The sequence below is a fragment of the Phascolarctos cinereus genome, unplaced genomic scaffold, assembly GCF_003287225.1.
Source record: "Phascolarctos cinereus isolate Bilbo 61053 unplaced genomic scaffold, phaCin_HiC Scaffold_2;HRSCAF=192, whole genome shotgun sequence".
NCBI lineage: Eukaryota > Metazoa > Chordata > Mammalia > Diprotodontia > Phascolarctidae > Phascolarctos > Phascolarctos cinereus.
The window spans coordinates 284058988-284075934 of NW_027555625.1; the positions used below are offsets into that span (position 1 = coordinate 284058988).

Here is a 16947-nt window from a genome sequence, read left to right on the forward strand (position 1 = left end):
TATTCCTTATGGGTTTTAATATCTAGAGTTTTATTTTTTTAAATTGAATGGGACTTAAATCTCATGCTGTATTCACAAGGCCAGGTTGCTACATACCATTCAGAGCAGGTAGACAGCCTCTTCTATGGTATGTAGCAACTTGGCCTTGTGAATAGGGCATGAGATTTAGAGTGAAGACATGTGGGTTCAATTTCCGCCTCAATGCTATAAAAATGTAAGTTTTTATTCTGATGGTCTAGAGGATTGGCTCTGACAATGAGGGTCTCAGCCTTCACCTGTAAAGGTAATATGCTCCAAAGGCTCAATCTTCATGCTAACGGAAGTCACTCCCCAAGCTAAAGCCTTACCTGTTTCTTTGAACTTTTGGTTTTAGCCCAACTGCAATGCAGTGATCCTCTGTGAAGGTAACACTTTGCTCCTTGATTTCAGATGTTCATGGCTAAGCTCAATCAGGCCTTTCAAAGATCTACCATTACTATAACAGACAATTGTGTCCAGATAAGGAATGAATTTTTGACCTGCATCAAGCTTATTAAAATGTATGCCTGGGAAAAATCCTTTACAACCAACATCTGAGGTAAAATAAACATGGACACCCTTTATAGAATCACTTACTTCGTAGAATGTGCTAATCAAAGAAGGTTCTAAAAAAAGGCAAAAGAATTCCAATAGCCTCTAAGGGGTTTCTTCTCAGGATTTGAGAATAAACGTGTTTATTAGATAATAGAACCAGGAATCTGTTCTTGTGCCTCCAAAGTCTCTGCGGGTTGACAATATATGGTTTAATATTTACTGGGGAACATTACAGTAATGCTGTTGAAGGATCCTGGTGGGGTAGCGGAGGAAGGCTGGATCATCTTTAAGTAAAACATTTCACCAGAATACTGCATTCTGGAAGAGAGCTGCCTAAAGCTATTTACTGGAATTAGAGAATATATGTATATGTTCTCTCCTCATCTGTTATAGTCACAGAGTATTTAGATGGTAGAATGATGTGTTCTTCCTTAGTTGGAAAAACTTTTTTTCCTTGAAAAAAGACAATTTAAAAATTATTTAAATAGAATCTAAATGTAAATTTAATTGCAGGGACATTTACATAATTGCTCTCATGGAATCAGGTGGTTGACCAGTTAATGATCTGAACTACCATTTACAATTGACTCTCTGGTTCTACAATTATACTTTTGTTGCACCAGCAATTAACTTTAGGGCTGAGAATATTGTATTATCCCATGTGAAGCCAGATTTAGAAAATGAATTCTAAGTGTGCCACAGGAAGTGCCATGAACTAAAGTATCAACACCCTCATGATGTCCTTCTTTCATGGTCATCACAAACATCACATATATATCCTCAGCTTTGGAAAAGAGGAGACTTTCCTGCTTTCTGGCAAGAAAAGCCTGTAGCTTTTAATAGACTCCCAGAACACAGGATGACAGAAGCAAGGCAGGACCTTAGAAATAATCCAAGATAGTCCTTCTCAATTTACAGTTGGGGAAACTGAGGACCCAAATGGAGAGGTGACTTGCCCAACATCAGTGCTGTGCATACAATATCATACTATTTTGAACTATTTTTTATTTCATAGCCATAAGGAAGAAGGAAAAGAAATTGCTGGAAAAGGCAGGGTTTATACAAAGTGGAAACTCAGTTCTTGTACCTATTGTGCCCACAATGGCCATTGTCCTGGCTTTCACTTTCCATGCTCTTTTAAAAAGCTCACCTGCTGTAAGACAAGTCTCTTTGTCTCTTCTTTCTCTCTCTGTTTAAGGTACCTCTTTATGCCACCCCAGGAAGCCTGGGGTATCTGGGAGGGTAGCCATTCCCCAATGTTTCTATACCACGGCACAAGGCCTAATTGGTGGAGACCTTCATCTCTTCAGGCCTTCATGTGGCTCAATCTGACATTTGTTCCTCCCTTTCAAAAAGAAGTGTTTGGGGGCAGGGGTGGGAATCAAAGGTAAAGGAAAGTGTCACATTGGAGGAGTCTTGAAGAAATGGAAAAGGTAAATTACCTATTTAAAGGATTAGACAGTAAAGAAGGAAAAGCACAGAAAGAGAAGTCCAATCAGAAGAGTGGTATAAGAATGGGGGGAAGGGGAGAGTTAGAAATAAGGGGCAGTGTTTCCAGTACCTAATACAAACTAAGAGCTCAATAAATAATTGTTGAACTGAACGTCTGTCTGAATACAAGGGGAAGTCAAAATTTCTTTAGAGGACAGGGGGGTTTTTGGCCTTGGCTACTCAGACTACCTCCTAAGGTATCAGATCAAGAGGGAACTTAGAATGTAGGTGGGAGGTGAAGTCAGAGAAGAAAGCAAGGCAAGACTAGAGGAAAACAGAAAAGTCAGTGAAATCAATAACCTACATGGGAAGTAGGCAGTGGAATCAGGACTCAGGAAGCTGAATGTGATGGGAAGATGTTTTGAAAAGCCTGAACTCTCTGTCTCCGGGGAATGTGGAGTTGGTAGTAAAGAGAACACCTTGCATTTGTCTGGTATAATAAAATACAGGACCTTTTACTTTTTTGAGAGCACTTGTGTATGTATCATCTCATGCATAGTTTATTTTCAAACACTCCAGGGGTTTGAATTGACCACAAACTGGAACAAATTGTACTAATTTGCTGAAGACCCAACCCTGATGCTATTTTTTTTAAACTTAACTTTTTTTTTTACTTAACTGGGACACAAACCAAATTTTTCACCCATTGTCTTATTTTTCCTCCCCTAGAAAACACAAATTCACCAATTCAGACCTCTAGATATTGAGGATCTGGTTTAAATTCTGACCCCATTTCTTACTGGGTGACCTCATGCAAATTTCTTATCCTAACTGAACCTGTTTCATCATCTGTAAAATGAGGAGGTTGGACTAAATAATCTCTAGAATGTCTTCCAGCTCTAAATCCTATTCAACTAATGAAATCAGAATTGAGTCTGCATATTTTCTAAAACTATTGAACCAGAGCAAAGCCAGAATCACCAAAAAATCCTCTGTACTAGTATTTCATTCGTTTTGAGTTCCTGGCCTAGTCACCTCTCTCCTTCCCTTCACAGTGCCAAATAAAGTCTTTAGCTTTGTGTCAGGCCTGGAGGGAACTTATGACTAGATAACCATTTCACACACCTACCATTAAAATGGGAGCATTCTGCGTGTGTGTGTGGTGGGGGGAGGAGGGGGATTACTGGGATGGTGGAGATGAGAGTTCTCACCATTCTTATGGAAGAATTAGCTGAAACCTGGCACTGTTACTCAATGATATGCCAAAAGCAGTCAGGAATCCCTTAGGATTCAAAGAAAGCAGATGTGATGTCAGCTTTTAAAGTGGGTGGTTGGGGAGAAGCCATCAATCACAGATTGCTAAATTTGACTCCAGTCTCAGCAAAAACACAGGTGCTGTTTATTGGGGATGAAACGATGTGTCACTTAAGATGAAAATGGGGAGTGAGGCACTTTTCTGTACTGCAGCTCAAACCCGGTCAGGGCCAGCTGACTGATTTCATCAAAGGAATGACATGGCATGCTGAAGAAGGCAAAGCAGAGAACGTGATTTGCTACCATGTATGGGGCACTTGGGATAGGAACCACATTCCTGGTAAGGAATATTTCCAAAGCCAGGTTCTGATGTACAGACTGAGATGTAGCTGGTAAGGCTGGGCCACTCCAGAGACAGTCACTGGCATGCTCCTTCTCAGAAATGAGAGCAGGCCTAGGGTCAGCAACAGCCCCAGTCCATGTAGTTACCAGATATACTGAATATGGCATGGAGATAGAAACTCCCAAAGGAATACCATTTCAAGGAAATGGAAGAGGCTAGTTCATGAAAAACCTACAAAGGCAGTTGAATTAATGATGATGGTGGGGCAGGGAGGTACAGTGGGCAAAGGAGACCTATATGCAAATCCCAACTCTGATCTACCTGTGTGACCTTGGGCTAATCACTTCATCTCTCTGACTGGGCCTCAGTTTCCCCATATGTAAAATTAGAGGGTTGGACTTGATGGCCTTCTAGCTCTAGATCTCTGATCCTATAAGATCAGATGGGAGCATACTCTACTTACAAGTTCAGTCTGTTCTGAGGCCCGGTCATCCTTCTCTGGTCTTGCCTTTCCTAATAAATGCACTTCCTTTTAGTTGGCAGAATGTCCTCAACTCATAGGCTTGTGGTGAGGAAATCACTTGGTTGACCTTAAAACGTCGTAGGAATAAGAATTATTAAATATGCTTGTTACTTAGATACCAAATTCAAACTTGCCAACACCTTGTCTCTAAGCCAAAGGGGAGTGGGAAAGGGGGAAAGGTTTTCCCAGAGGCCTCAAACTCAGATTCAGTGTTTCTCATCTCAATAAGTTGTAACCCCCATGAATGAATGGCTTCAGACATAACATAATGGCCCATCCCAAACCTCATACTTTTCTTTTGTCCTGCAGGCATTTAGTGTGATTTCCATGTTTAATGTAATGAGGTTTTCAACTGCAATCTTGCCTTTCTCAGTCAAAGCGGTGGCAGAAGCTAATGTTTCTCTAATGAGATTGAAGGTATAACTGTCTTTGGGTGAGTAGGGAGGGGAGTTTCCATTTATGGGTAGGTTTCTAGGCCCAGAAAACACTCTCTTTTAGTCTGGGGAAAATAGCAGAGATTCAGTGGATGGATTGGGTCTTCAGGTGGGTGGTCATGGTGGAAAGGTCTCACTCTAGAATTAGATGAATATATATGGGTAAAGGTATAGCATTAGTTTTACCTGAGCTGTGATCTCTCGTAAAAGATAAAAACGTCCTTTGTACATAGAGACAATTCCCCTAAACCATCATCAGAACGACATGTTCCTCAAGCTTTTTTTTTTCTCCTTTCTCTTCTCTCCAGTCTATCCTTCCCACCACTGCCAGAGGTACAGTGGTAAGATGGAAAGCGGTGTGGGTTTATTATCAGAGGACATAAGTTCAAATTCTGGCTTTGTCATTTAGTAACCCAGTCAATGATCATTTATTAAGCACTTACTAGATGCCAGGAACTGTGCTAAATGCTGAGGAGACAGACATCTGAGATATCCAAAAAACAGTTGGTGATGCAGGATTGTAGTTTAGGAGAAACACAAGGCTGAATTTATACATCTGGGATCGTCTGCATAGAGACATGTCATTTAATACCTCTGTGACTCGGTAAGTAACATACTGTCTGGACTTCAAGTCCTTCATTTGTAAAATGGAGGGTTAGACTCAACGACCTCTAGTGTCCCTTTAGCTCTAAATCTATGATTCCAAGATCTTTCTTATGAATACATCTGGCGGTTTCACTACTCTGCTCTAAAATCTCAAATGGCTTCTCTTAGCTTAGCATTCAAGGCTCTATCCAATCTGATGCCACCCTACCTTTCTAGTCTTATCCTTTATCATTCACCAATGGCTTACTCTTTGCTGCTTGAAGAAGTTCAGCTCTCTTTTGCCCCTATGTCTTTTCTTATACTGTCACCTAAATGTAGAATCCTCCTTCCTTCTCTTCCCATGTTTGATTTCAATGAATATTTATTAACTGCCTACTATGTGAAAGACACTATCAAATTCCTACTTATCTTTTAAAGGCTAGCTAAAATGCTTCCTCTTTCATGAAGAAAAACTATTACCCTACAAAGTGATAACATTTCCCCTTTCATCTAACATACCATTTTGTTTTGTACTTTTGTCGTGCACTTATGTATTACTTACTGTGTGTTACAGTTTTTGTGGTTTTGTTTTGTCCCCTTACTTGACTGTAAACTCCATGAGGGCAGGGACCATGTCTTAGCCAAACTTAATACCTGCCCCAGTGCTTAGCAGTGTCCTGCATACAGTAGGCTCTTTATAAAGTTTCCAGTAAGAGAGATGGATTTCCACTAAACTATTCATGCTCTCTAATTTTACTTCCCCTTCCTCCCACTCTAGCCCTAGTGAACAACAGTACACTTTTGGGAAATAGCTGGGTGGAATGCCCTGATTTGATTAAAATAGCAATCTAACCATTGAGCAGTCTACCATTTGAAGGGTAGTCTTGGCCTCATGCACGTGTATGGGAATGTAACTTACAGCAGCCTCCACTATATGTGACATGTCATATGCTAAAAAACTAAATGGAAAGATTCACTGAATAGGTAAAGCTAACAAACTAATTTGCCATAATGCTGTCATACCTTCTGAATAGCTTGAAGTTGCCTAGACTGCATGGAGTCATGGAAAATGCTGTGATGTTTCTTTCAGGTAGACAGTGTCTTAAAAATTAAATTTGTCTCTTTAATTATAGAAGATTCTTGTAAACGAAAGCACCCCGCCTTATTTCACCCAACCAGAAGATGCAGATACTGTCTTGGTACCAAAAAATGCTAATTTGTCTTGAGAACAGGAACCTAACAGGATAATTATCCCAGGGAAAGAAGACAGTAAGAAGATCTTTGACTCAAAACCAGGCCTGGAGACTTCCAGAGCTTGAGTCTGAAATTTGAGGGGCTTGTTGGACCAGATGAGGAAAAAAAGAGACAATAAGCCCAGTTCTGCGAAAAATGTTTGACTGTGAAAAAGGTAGATTTTCAATCCCAGGGTACCTCTCCCAAGCCTTTCCCTTGAGATCCCAATGTCCATCTTCACACGAACTTCTCAAGGACTTATATGCAGAAATGAGACCTAGAAGTTGTAGGATTTTTAAGAAAAGGGGCTACATTTTTCTCTCAGTTCTCTAAAAAGAACCTGGCCTGCTTACTTTAATTTATACATGTACAAATTAGAAGGATATGCTTACCCCTACTGGAAGATGGCAGATGACTTTGATCAATGCACAAATACATCTGTGGAGGGAGAGGGAGAGAGAGAGGGAGAGGGAGAGGGAGAGGGGGGCACATACATGCTTGTATGCAGCCAGGATTGGAGAGACACAAATGTTTCAGTTTTCTTAATTCTTTGAAAAATGAAGCATGCTGATATAGTAGAATCAGTGTCCAGCAACTACTCTTCCCTTCAGAATTGCTAAATCAAAATAAGCTACATCTTCAGTTGCAGAAGTGTGGGGTGGGGTGGGGTGGGGTGGGCAGAGAGGCAACATTCTTTGTAAAGCATATTAATCTTCCCATCATTTCAACTCAACTTTTTCCAAGATAGGTAAGCTCAAAAAGGAAGGATGTTTCTTATTGATTATGCAACGTGAAGCTCAACTAGGAGTATAAGAAAGCGTATGTTCTTAGAGTAAGTCAAGAGAAAGTCTGCTCAGTGTGCGTACCATTCTCAAAAGTTGAATGTTGCTGTGTGAAGCTTTGTTGTTTCTATAATCCCCTTCATCATACTGTACCTTTGCTCCCATACATTCTTCAGATTTGCCTTAGAGGTCAACACTAACACATCTGAATTTTTTTGAAAACAAAATTGTGTTTTTCTCTCTACACTTTTTTCCTATTGCTCTTTTAAAAAAAGTTATCATTTGCTGTATCAGTTGATCAAGGGTATATTATGCAGGTAAGGTATAGATCAAATACTGACAAAAAAAATCATCTCCCTATATAGGCCTGTATATGGGTTATACCAGATGGGGTATATATACCAGGATCCAGAGCCCAAAGTTGGATGGAGGTAACTTTTCTAATCTCTGGGAACCCCAGTTACTGCAGTTGCCATTGCTACTTCCTTGTTCTACTTCCTACTCATTTCCATTCTGCCAGTCCCATGAGGCTCTGATGAGGGAGGAAAAAAGCAGCTAGTCCAGTGACTTGGTTGCCCTGGAGTCTGTGGCTTCTCTTTAACCCTCAAACACGAGGGTTGTTTTGGTACAGACACCTTGTGTGCACAGGTAGTGCTTGTGCTTGGTGGAACCCAGTTCCCGTTGGGTAGGCTTTCTGTCTCCCTTCTTCTTGTCTCTTGCAGGCCTCACTCCTGCCTGGGTACTCCAGGGTCGGGGAAAACAATCAGTTAATGACATTTTTACTCCTTTGACTTCTCTGACCACTTTGTTTTGTGACTCAAACCACACTCTGAGGTCCTCTTGCTCTGGTTGGTATGATTAAGGGAGACACAAAAGTTAAGATTTTAAAAAGATAATTTTTTCAAATATTATTTTAAAAAAGATGCTTCCGATCATCAGTCCTTAAATTCTACCACCCTCTTCATGGATAAAGTATAGGGATAAAGGAGCAGGATATAGTTCAAAAGATACATTTTTAAGGCAAGAATATGAGGCTAAAGAAGATTATTTTGTATTTCAGAGTAAGGATAAGGATGTGATTAAAAGAAACCATTTGCAAAGTTTACTTTTTTTGAGTTAAGTTTAGATGTTAATTACATATTAATTTGATCATTTAATTTCTTTAGTTTGATGAATAAATAATATCTTTGTAACTGAGCCTGTGCATGCCCCATATCTTTCTGTCTAATCTGAATTGTGTCTTTTTCTTTAGATGACCTAAATGTCTGGAAAGCAAAATCACTCTCATTTTCAATACTATCCTTTAATGTGCCAATGATAAACATGGCCAATTCATCTCCCTTTGTCACTGATTATCTAATTAGCTATAAAGCCAAAAGCTCAACTTTTTAGATCGCTTCTGTTTTGAAGGAACCTGTAAATTTAGTTCATAAGGAACAGAAGGCTGTTTGATAATTTCAGACTGAGTTACTACAGTTGTAATATGGGCGATAACTTATAAAAACAGCCTCTAAAAAATAATCATCTTGCCACGCACTAATATGCTTCCTTTTTTCCCTCTTCATTGCATAGCCTCTTCATTTTCATTATCTTTCCCTTTTTTGCAGCAAAGCGGGGTTGTGTCTCTAGGCCCACCACAATCGTAGTGCTTCACGCCAACGCTCCTACATTATTACAAGAAGTCCTCTGGGCTGCTCCGCTATGCTGCACAGTGAAAAGGATTTAATTAAGACTCACATTTCTGCATCCCTATACATATTAGGGTTTCAACCTTTGAGGCTGATGACAGGCTTTCTCTGGGTAACATTTCCCATCCTCTCTTCTTTGCAGCTTAGAGCAAAGGCACCGTGACTGGGTTGTAAGGGGTCCTGGCAGCACCACTGTGTCTAAACTCTGTTGTTTTGGCAGGGAAAGGTCTCAGGAATTTGTGGCAATGTTGGAAGTGGAAAGAGCTCCTTCATATCAGCCATCCTGGGACAGGTAAGAAAAAGGCCAAAGAATTACTTTTAAAAAAATATCATTTACCTAAAGTACTGCATTAGAATAACCCCTAGATGGTCTATTTCTTGCTACGAATAGGACATATTTTGCTTGGCAAGTCCAGACCTGTGGCAGAGTCCTCCTGTGGAAATACTTCCTTTCTTGCTCTATGCAATGAGAGTAAGTATTAAAAATGATTTCTCACTGGTGATTTCTCATGCTTAACTGCTTTACTTTCCTTTATCTGATTGGGACATGGTGTCACACATACTTGTTGTTCAAGAGGCAAGGCTAAGACAGTGACTTCCTCCTTTAACATGCAACTACAAATAAGAGATGGTTCATTAAAACCTTTGCACTCCTTGAGGATGTTCATGGGATCTTAGAATCCCTAACTCCCTTTGCGTCTTTGAACAGGATCCTTCTGCTCTGTGAAACCTCTCTTGGTTGCTCCCATTGTCAGTGCCCTCTCCCTCTTCAAACTGCATTGGATTAGCTCATCCTTATATGTGTACTATGTTTCTTCACAGTAGAACATGAGCTCCTTGATTTTCATATCCCTCAGTGACTAGCACAATACCTTAGATAAAGTCAATCAGTCAATTAGTATTTATTAAGTACCTACTATGTGCCATTCAAGGGTAGCTAGATAGCACAACAGATATCAAGTACCAGGCCTGGAATCAGGAAGACGCATCTTCATGAATTCAAATCCAGCCTTAGAAGCTTACTAACTGTGTGACCGTGGGCAAGTCACTTAACTCTGTTTACCTCAGTTTCTTCATCTGTAAATTGACCTGGAGAAGGAAATGGCAAACCACTTCAGTATCTTTGCCAATAAAATCCTGAATGGGGTCACAAAAAGTTGGATACAACTGAAACAACTGAATAACAATATGTGCCAGGCACTATACTAAGTGCTAGATATATAAAGAAAGGCAGAGGATAATTCCTGCTCTCCAGGAGCTCACAATCTAATGTAAGGAGAAGATAACGTGCAAACAACTATGTACAGATAAGCTACAATCAGGATAAATAGGAAATAATCAACAGAGAGAAGACACTAGAATTAAGAGGGATTTAGAAATTAAGAGGGTTTAGGAAGGAAAGATAAATTATGTTTCGACACGAGTTTAAGATGTCTACAGGAAATCTAGTTTAAGATGTCTACTACACAATTGGAGGTCTGAGACTAGAGGTCAGCAAAGAGATTAGGGCTGGATAAATAGATTTGAGAATCATCATCATAGAGCTGATTATTGAATCTATGGGACTTGAGATCACTGAGTGAAATAGCACAAAGGAAGAAGAAAAAAAGGCCTGGAACAGAGCTCTGTGGGATTGCCCACAGTTAGCAGTCTAGACCCGGCTGAAGATCAAGCAAAAGAACCTGAGAAATAGTGGTCAGACAGGTAGGAGGTGAACCAGTAGACAATGGAGTCTGAAGAGAAGCAAGTATTAAGAAGAGAATGATTGACAGTGCCACTGGAGGCTGATGTCAAGTTGAGGATTGAGAGAGAGAGAGAACAGGTACTTAATGCTTTTATTGGATTAATCTGATTAGGATCATAGGATTTATAGCTGGAATGGGTGTGATCATTAATCACTGATATTCAGAGTTCAACCCTTCATTTTACAGAGAAGGAAACTGGAGAAGTTAAGTGACTTGACTGACATGGAATGGAGTGCAAAGAACATTACAAGCCCCTGGGATTCTAGTCTCTCCTCCCATCACTTACTAGCTATATGACTTTGGGCTACTCACAACTTCTTTGGACCTTGGTTGTCTCTGCTCTAAAATAGGGACCATGCCACTGTATCTACTTGAAGGCAGGAGCCTGGCCTAATGACCACTTGAATTCCATTCTAGCTCTACGACCCATGTTTAAAACATGATAGAGTATCTAAATTACGACTATAATGAACAAAAACTGTAGTGTAGTAGAAAGACTATAGGATGGGAGTCAGAGGAACTGGGTTTGAATCCTAGCTCTCTTCCTTACTAGCTGTGTAACCTTGGGGTCAGTCATCTCATCTTTCTGCGACTTAGTTTCCTCATCTACAAGACGGAATAATAGCCGCCACAATGACCTAATTGGGTCGTGATGATTTAATGACATGTATGTATAAATGTACATATATGTACAATACACATATATGACTGTAAAGTGCCATATGAATGTCAGCTATTATTATTACAGGTTAGGAATCATAGCCAGCTTTATGGTAGCAAAGAAACTACGTCTTACCCTCAACTACCTCAGCAGTGTTCATGTAACGACTATGGAATGCTACTGACACAGAGGATGCAATAGTATTCAGAATGTGTGTGTGCATATATGTACACATATATGTATGTATGTATGTATGTGAGGTGCATATGAATGTCAGCTATTATTATTAGCGTCTAGGCACAACAGTAGCTTTATGGTGTGGAAAAGAAATTGTCTACTTTCCACTACCGTAGTAGTGTTCGTGTAATGACGATGGAATGCTACTAACACAAAGAGGATACAAGAATATCCAGAATATGACTTTTCAGTGGTTTGGATATCTGAATGTTATGTGATGTTCTTGTTTTAGATGCAATTATGGGATGGGTCTGTGGCGGTAAATGGAACAGTGGCTTATGTGTCACAGCCAGCACAGATCTTTCATGGAAACATGAGAGAAAACATATATTTGGAGAAAAGTTTGACAGTCAAAGATAAAAGTGTATTACTCAGTAAATGGGTTTAGACACATAATGCCATTCTGAATGATAGCAAAGCGAGTTTTTTCCTAAGTGTCCCATTGCAGCATTTATAATGGCAAAACAGATACTGTGTTTCTTCTAACCACCCTAGGAAGCTGGAAGAAACTGCTTCAGAGTCCCATGTTTCACACAATGAGAAGCTGATTTGAATCAGAACTCTTATTTCTACTGTCAAGTAGCATATGCTAAGGACTTAGCACAACATCACATATGTTTACTGACTGCAGAAAAATGAAACCACTAATTTTGCTTTAGGCTGAGTAACCTAAACCTCCCTTGAAATCAGAGGTGGCAGGTATATGCTTAATCAGGCCTGGCATTAATTGATGCCACTGCCATCAGCATGTGTTGCTATTCCTTTCCAGGAAGTGATTTAATGGAATAGAAACAAAGTTTCCAGTTTTAAGAGCATACTATTAAGCTGAAACCTATCCAGGAAAGAAGGCATCAATTTCATTAGAAAATGCAGTGGAATGAAGGTGGAGGTGGTGGTGGTAGGGACAAGGGAAATGTACACTTGTAAACCAGATTAAGCCCTACAGCCACTGAAAGTTTCAGCTTCCACCCTTGAGAGACACACAGGGATTTATGGGGGTGAGGTGATGGTTAGAACAAGGCTTATGTACCTAACCTCACTCCATAAACCAGCCTGAAGAACAGCATCAATTTAATAAAACAAACTAAGGGTTTCAAAGGCAGATCCTAAGCTCTTTCACAACACACAGCTGAGAGGTCTTTCTTAAAAGGCCTACTTTTTTATTTTGTCCCTTGAGGTACCAGCACTCAGTCAAGGTCTATGGCTTGCAACAGGACTTAACAAATCTTCCTCATGGAGACTGGACTGAGGTGAGCATTGCCATGCCCTCACACAGAACAGCAACCACAAATGCAGGCCTCTTCCCCAAGATCCTTTAGACTTAGTGGGGAGCTATTCTAGTTGAAGGATCCTTGAGGAGTGACAAGACCCCTGGTAAGTCTAAAGCCATGGTCCTCCTCAGAATCCTCATGTACAAGTTTGTGCCTCTTCTCATCTCATCTCCCCAGGACTTTCCCTCTTATTGATCTGATCAAACCAAACACCAAGGGCCAAGAGCAAGGTACTGAGTCGGGCCAGACTTCTTCGGATGTCAAAAGGTGTGGTCTTTGGCCACCATGGTCAGTCAAGGTGAAGTCAGCAGTCTCTTACGAAAAATGTTTTCAGAGGTGCCTCACCTGCCTTGGTGGGTCTGCTGTCATAATCTGTGTTCTACCAAAAACATTCAAGTATTATTGCTGCTCAGGGAAGGGGAGAACATCCTCTTGCCATGAACAGTTCTCTGGTCAAATGCTCTTAGTGTACTGTTCACCTTGAGTTTCCCACAAAAACATAATCAGAACCTGGTTTCAGTCCCTTCCATTTTAGCATTCATGCTATTCTGATCTATGTGGAGTGGCAGGAAGAAAAGATGGTTGTTCCTCTGCCACCATCAAGCTGGAGGAGGGGAGCAGGCTGGGGGTGGGGTGCGTGTGTGTCAAAAAAGTTCTGTGATAGATAAGCAACTCTGTTTCACTATAAATCTAAAGTACCAGACTGAAAAATCAAAATAGCTTTTCTACCGACTGGTTATTCCTTCCATGCAGAAAATGGAATCGAGGTGTTCTATGTGGCCACAGTACCAGTGGTCACTTTCTGACTTAGCACCACTCTGCATTTGTAAAGTGAGAAAATAGGTTATTCAGAATAATAACTCCCATGGGAAATAATACTTTGACGTTTACAAAGCATCTTCCTCACAACCACCTTGTGAGGCAGGTAGCATAAGGATAATTATACCTGTTTCACTGATAAAGCAACTGAAGCTCAGAGAAATTAAGTGAGATGCTCACGACCCACTTAGGCCTCCTGAGTTCAAGTCTTGCACTCTTGCCACTCCGTCATGCCATGAACTGAGGTTATACAAAACCTGGGGACATGTAGATGGTAGAACAACCTGGAGGAGGATTACAAGTCCACTATCCAAAGTGAGTTCTGTATTTAAATCTCCTGTGCAAATTTATTCTTTGTGTGCATGGCTGCCATATTTACTTGATGATGGCTCTGCCTCTAAGTTGCCATGTGACTTTGGACAACCTCTCTGAACCTATGTCTTTTCCTCTATAAAAGTGAGGAACTTGAAATGCAGGAACTCTAAAATATCTTCTCCCATCTCTAAAAAAAATGTGGACCTCCCCTCCCCATTCTCCCCACATATTTTACTCCTTGCCTTTAAGAAAATGCAACCAGCCGCCAGGTGGCACTGGGAGAATGATTTCCATTTCCTAGTAGCTCAGTCCCAAGGAGACAGGCAAAGAGGGTAGGGCAGGACAGAAAGAATCTTCTGCCTTTATGCTTGTGAGCTGGTTGATGGCTTTTTTTAATAAGTGGAAACAGGTGCAATGACTGTGGCCAACCAGCCGAAGAAATCTGATGTGGGAATTGCAAAATAAGTTTGCAAAATAAAATGTAGCACACCTCTATTAGCAAACCCACTCAAAGCCATGATGCAAGCCCTTACCAATGTATATCTCTATACCAGGCCATACCAAATGATGCATGAATTCAAAAACTAAAGGTATTTAATTAAAATAGATAGGAAGGTAAACAACAAGGAATTGAATCAATTAGTAAATGATCCCTGCACTCATCCTTACATGGTTCTACCCTCCCACCTCTCCAGAAGGGCACTCTGCAAGCTGACATTTGATCCTTCTGTATTTGCAACATAACAGGAGGGGAGCACATATCAGATTCATGCTAGCAATCCTGCAGCCTGAAGTCCAACTACAGGGCAGCTAGATGGTACAGTGTATAGAGCACTGGCCCCAGAGTCAGGAGGACCCGAGTTCAAATCCAGCCTCAGACACATTAATACTAGCTGTATGACCTTGGGCAAGTCACTTAACCCTGATTGCCTCAAAAAAAAAAGTCCAAAGCCACTCTGTCAGTGAGCCTGTTCCTCAGTCTCAGAGAAACAAGTTAAATAGCACTGAGTCCTGGGCGATGGACAAACACTGAAGCCTCTTACCACACAGCTTGAAAATATGATGATGGTCCAGACAAGATGTAAAATTCAAGATGCCATGATCAGATTCACCATGCTTGCTTTTTCTCCACATCACTAAATTTAAAGGCCTATCATCTATCAGGTATGATGCCAAAGAGGCACAACCCTTCATTTTAGAGCAGAGACAACCAAGGTCCAAAGAAGTTGTGACTAGCACAAAGTCATATAGCTAGTAAGTGACAGGAGAGACTGGAATCCCAGTGGCTTGTCATATTCTTTCTGCTCCATCCCATGTCAGTCAAGTCACTTAACTTCTCCAGTTTCCTTCTCTGTAATATGAAGGGTTGAGGCACAAAGACAAAAGCACAACCCCTCAAGGAGTTTACCTTCTATTGCTAAGGCTTTGCCCTGAGAGGCAATGTAGTTCAATGGAAAGAGAGTTGGCTTTGGAATCAGAGGAGGTAGAATTATAATCCTGGCCTTGTCACTTATGACCTATGTGAACACAGAAAAACAATTTAATCTCTTTGGGCCTCAGTTTCCTCATCCATAAAATGGATCTGATTTGGACCAGATGATCTCTAAGGTCCCATAGTTCTATGATCTCGAATCCTTTTTCTTTTGCTTCCATGTCTCTGCTGTCTATCCTTCTGCCACCCACAAGAGGTTTTTGTGTGAGACCCATTGAGTGTGCTAATACAGAGCTTCCCCAAAGGACTAACGCTCAACCTTCTGGGAAATGTACAGAAAATTTTCTCCAAGGAATTGAGGCCTCCTTGGCCCCAAATATCATAAGAAACAGAATACACTAACACGTCCTCTATAAGGACAACTAGGACCCTAGAAAGGCCCTCTGAGATTATTTAGTACAATCTCTTCATTTTATATATGAAGAGTCTGAGGCATAGAGAGGAAGAGACTTGGCCAAGGTAACACAGATAGTGATACATACCACAGCGAGATCTTGAACCCAAAGCCTCTGCCTCCAAATCCTACTTGGATTTATTTGGTTTGGATTGGTTTCCACCAAACCATGTTGCTTAAAACCACACAGAGTATCACTGGACTGGCTGAAATTGAGCATTGCAGTCAGAAGAGCTTCTTTAATCATCCCTTGGAGCTGAGGCATGTTTGGGTATAGTAGAAAGGTCGAGAGTCAGTAGACATATTTTAGTCAATTCAATTCAACTTTTTAACCTCAATAAACACTTACTATGTACCTAAGAAGTGCCAGCCACAATGTTAGGTGCTGGGGATACAAAGATTAAAAAAAAAAAACAGTTCATGCCTTGAAGCTTATGGTCTATTGGGGGAAACAAGAGGTATACGATGTACACAGGTAAGTAAGTATGCACAAAATTCAAATAAAGTAAGTTCAGAATAAGGGGGAGCAGGACTAATATTTTGAACAGGGAAAGGGGAAGAATCAGGAAAGGGGGCTTATGGAAGTGGGGCTTGGGTTTAAGCACTGAAGGGATTTAGAGATTCCAAGAGTCAGAAGGGAAGAGGGAAAAAACACAGGTTACCCAGGTCAGCCTGTCCAAAGCAAGCAGAAAGGAGATGGAATGTTGAATGCAGGGAACAGTAAGCAGTGTGTTAGGAAGAATACTCCGAAGTCAGTCTAGAAAGATAGGTTGGATAGGGCTGTAAATGCCAAACAGAAGACTGTATTCTAGAGCCTCAATAAAAGAGCCACCGAAGCATCTTAAGCAGTTTGGCTTCACAGCCAGACTCGAACTTCTGCCCTTGCACTGTCACCAAGTCTGTGAGATCTTGGATAACTTGTTTTTCTCCTTTGAGGCTCAGTCTCCTTATATATGGCAGCTAGGTGACACAGTGGATAGAGTGCAGCAGGGCCTGGAGTCAGGAAAACTCATCTTTTTGAGTTCAAATCTGGCCTCAGACACTTACTACTAGCTGTGTGAGCTGTTAAGCAAGTCACTTAACCCTGATTGCCTCAGTTTTCTCATCTGTAAAATGCGCTGGAGAAGGAAATGGCAAACCATTCCAAAATCTTCGCCAAGGAAATCC

The 16947-nt window shown here is 40.8% G+C and overlaps 1 protein-coding gene across 1 annotated transcript in view; it reads left to right on the plus strand.

Moving 5' to 3' along the window:
- The window catches only part of ABCC12 (ATP binding cassette subfamily C member 12), a 70121-nt gene that overhangs the window by 12469 nt on the left and 40705 nt on the right, over nt 1-16947 (plus strand). The window contains 9 exon segments of the mRNA XM_020984941.2: nt 430-577; nt 1589-1728; nt 4434-4541; nt 6277-6451; nt 6454-6551; nt 9067-9138; nt 11722-11815; nt 11818-11851; nt 12667-12739. Of these exon segments, the coding sequence (XP_020840600.2) occupies nt 430-577; nt 1589-1728; nt 4434-4541; nt 6277-6451; nt 6454-6551; nt 9067-9138; nt 11722-11815; nt 11818-11851; nt 12667-12739 (942 nt within the window).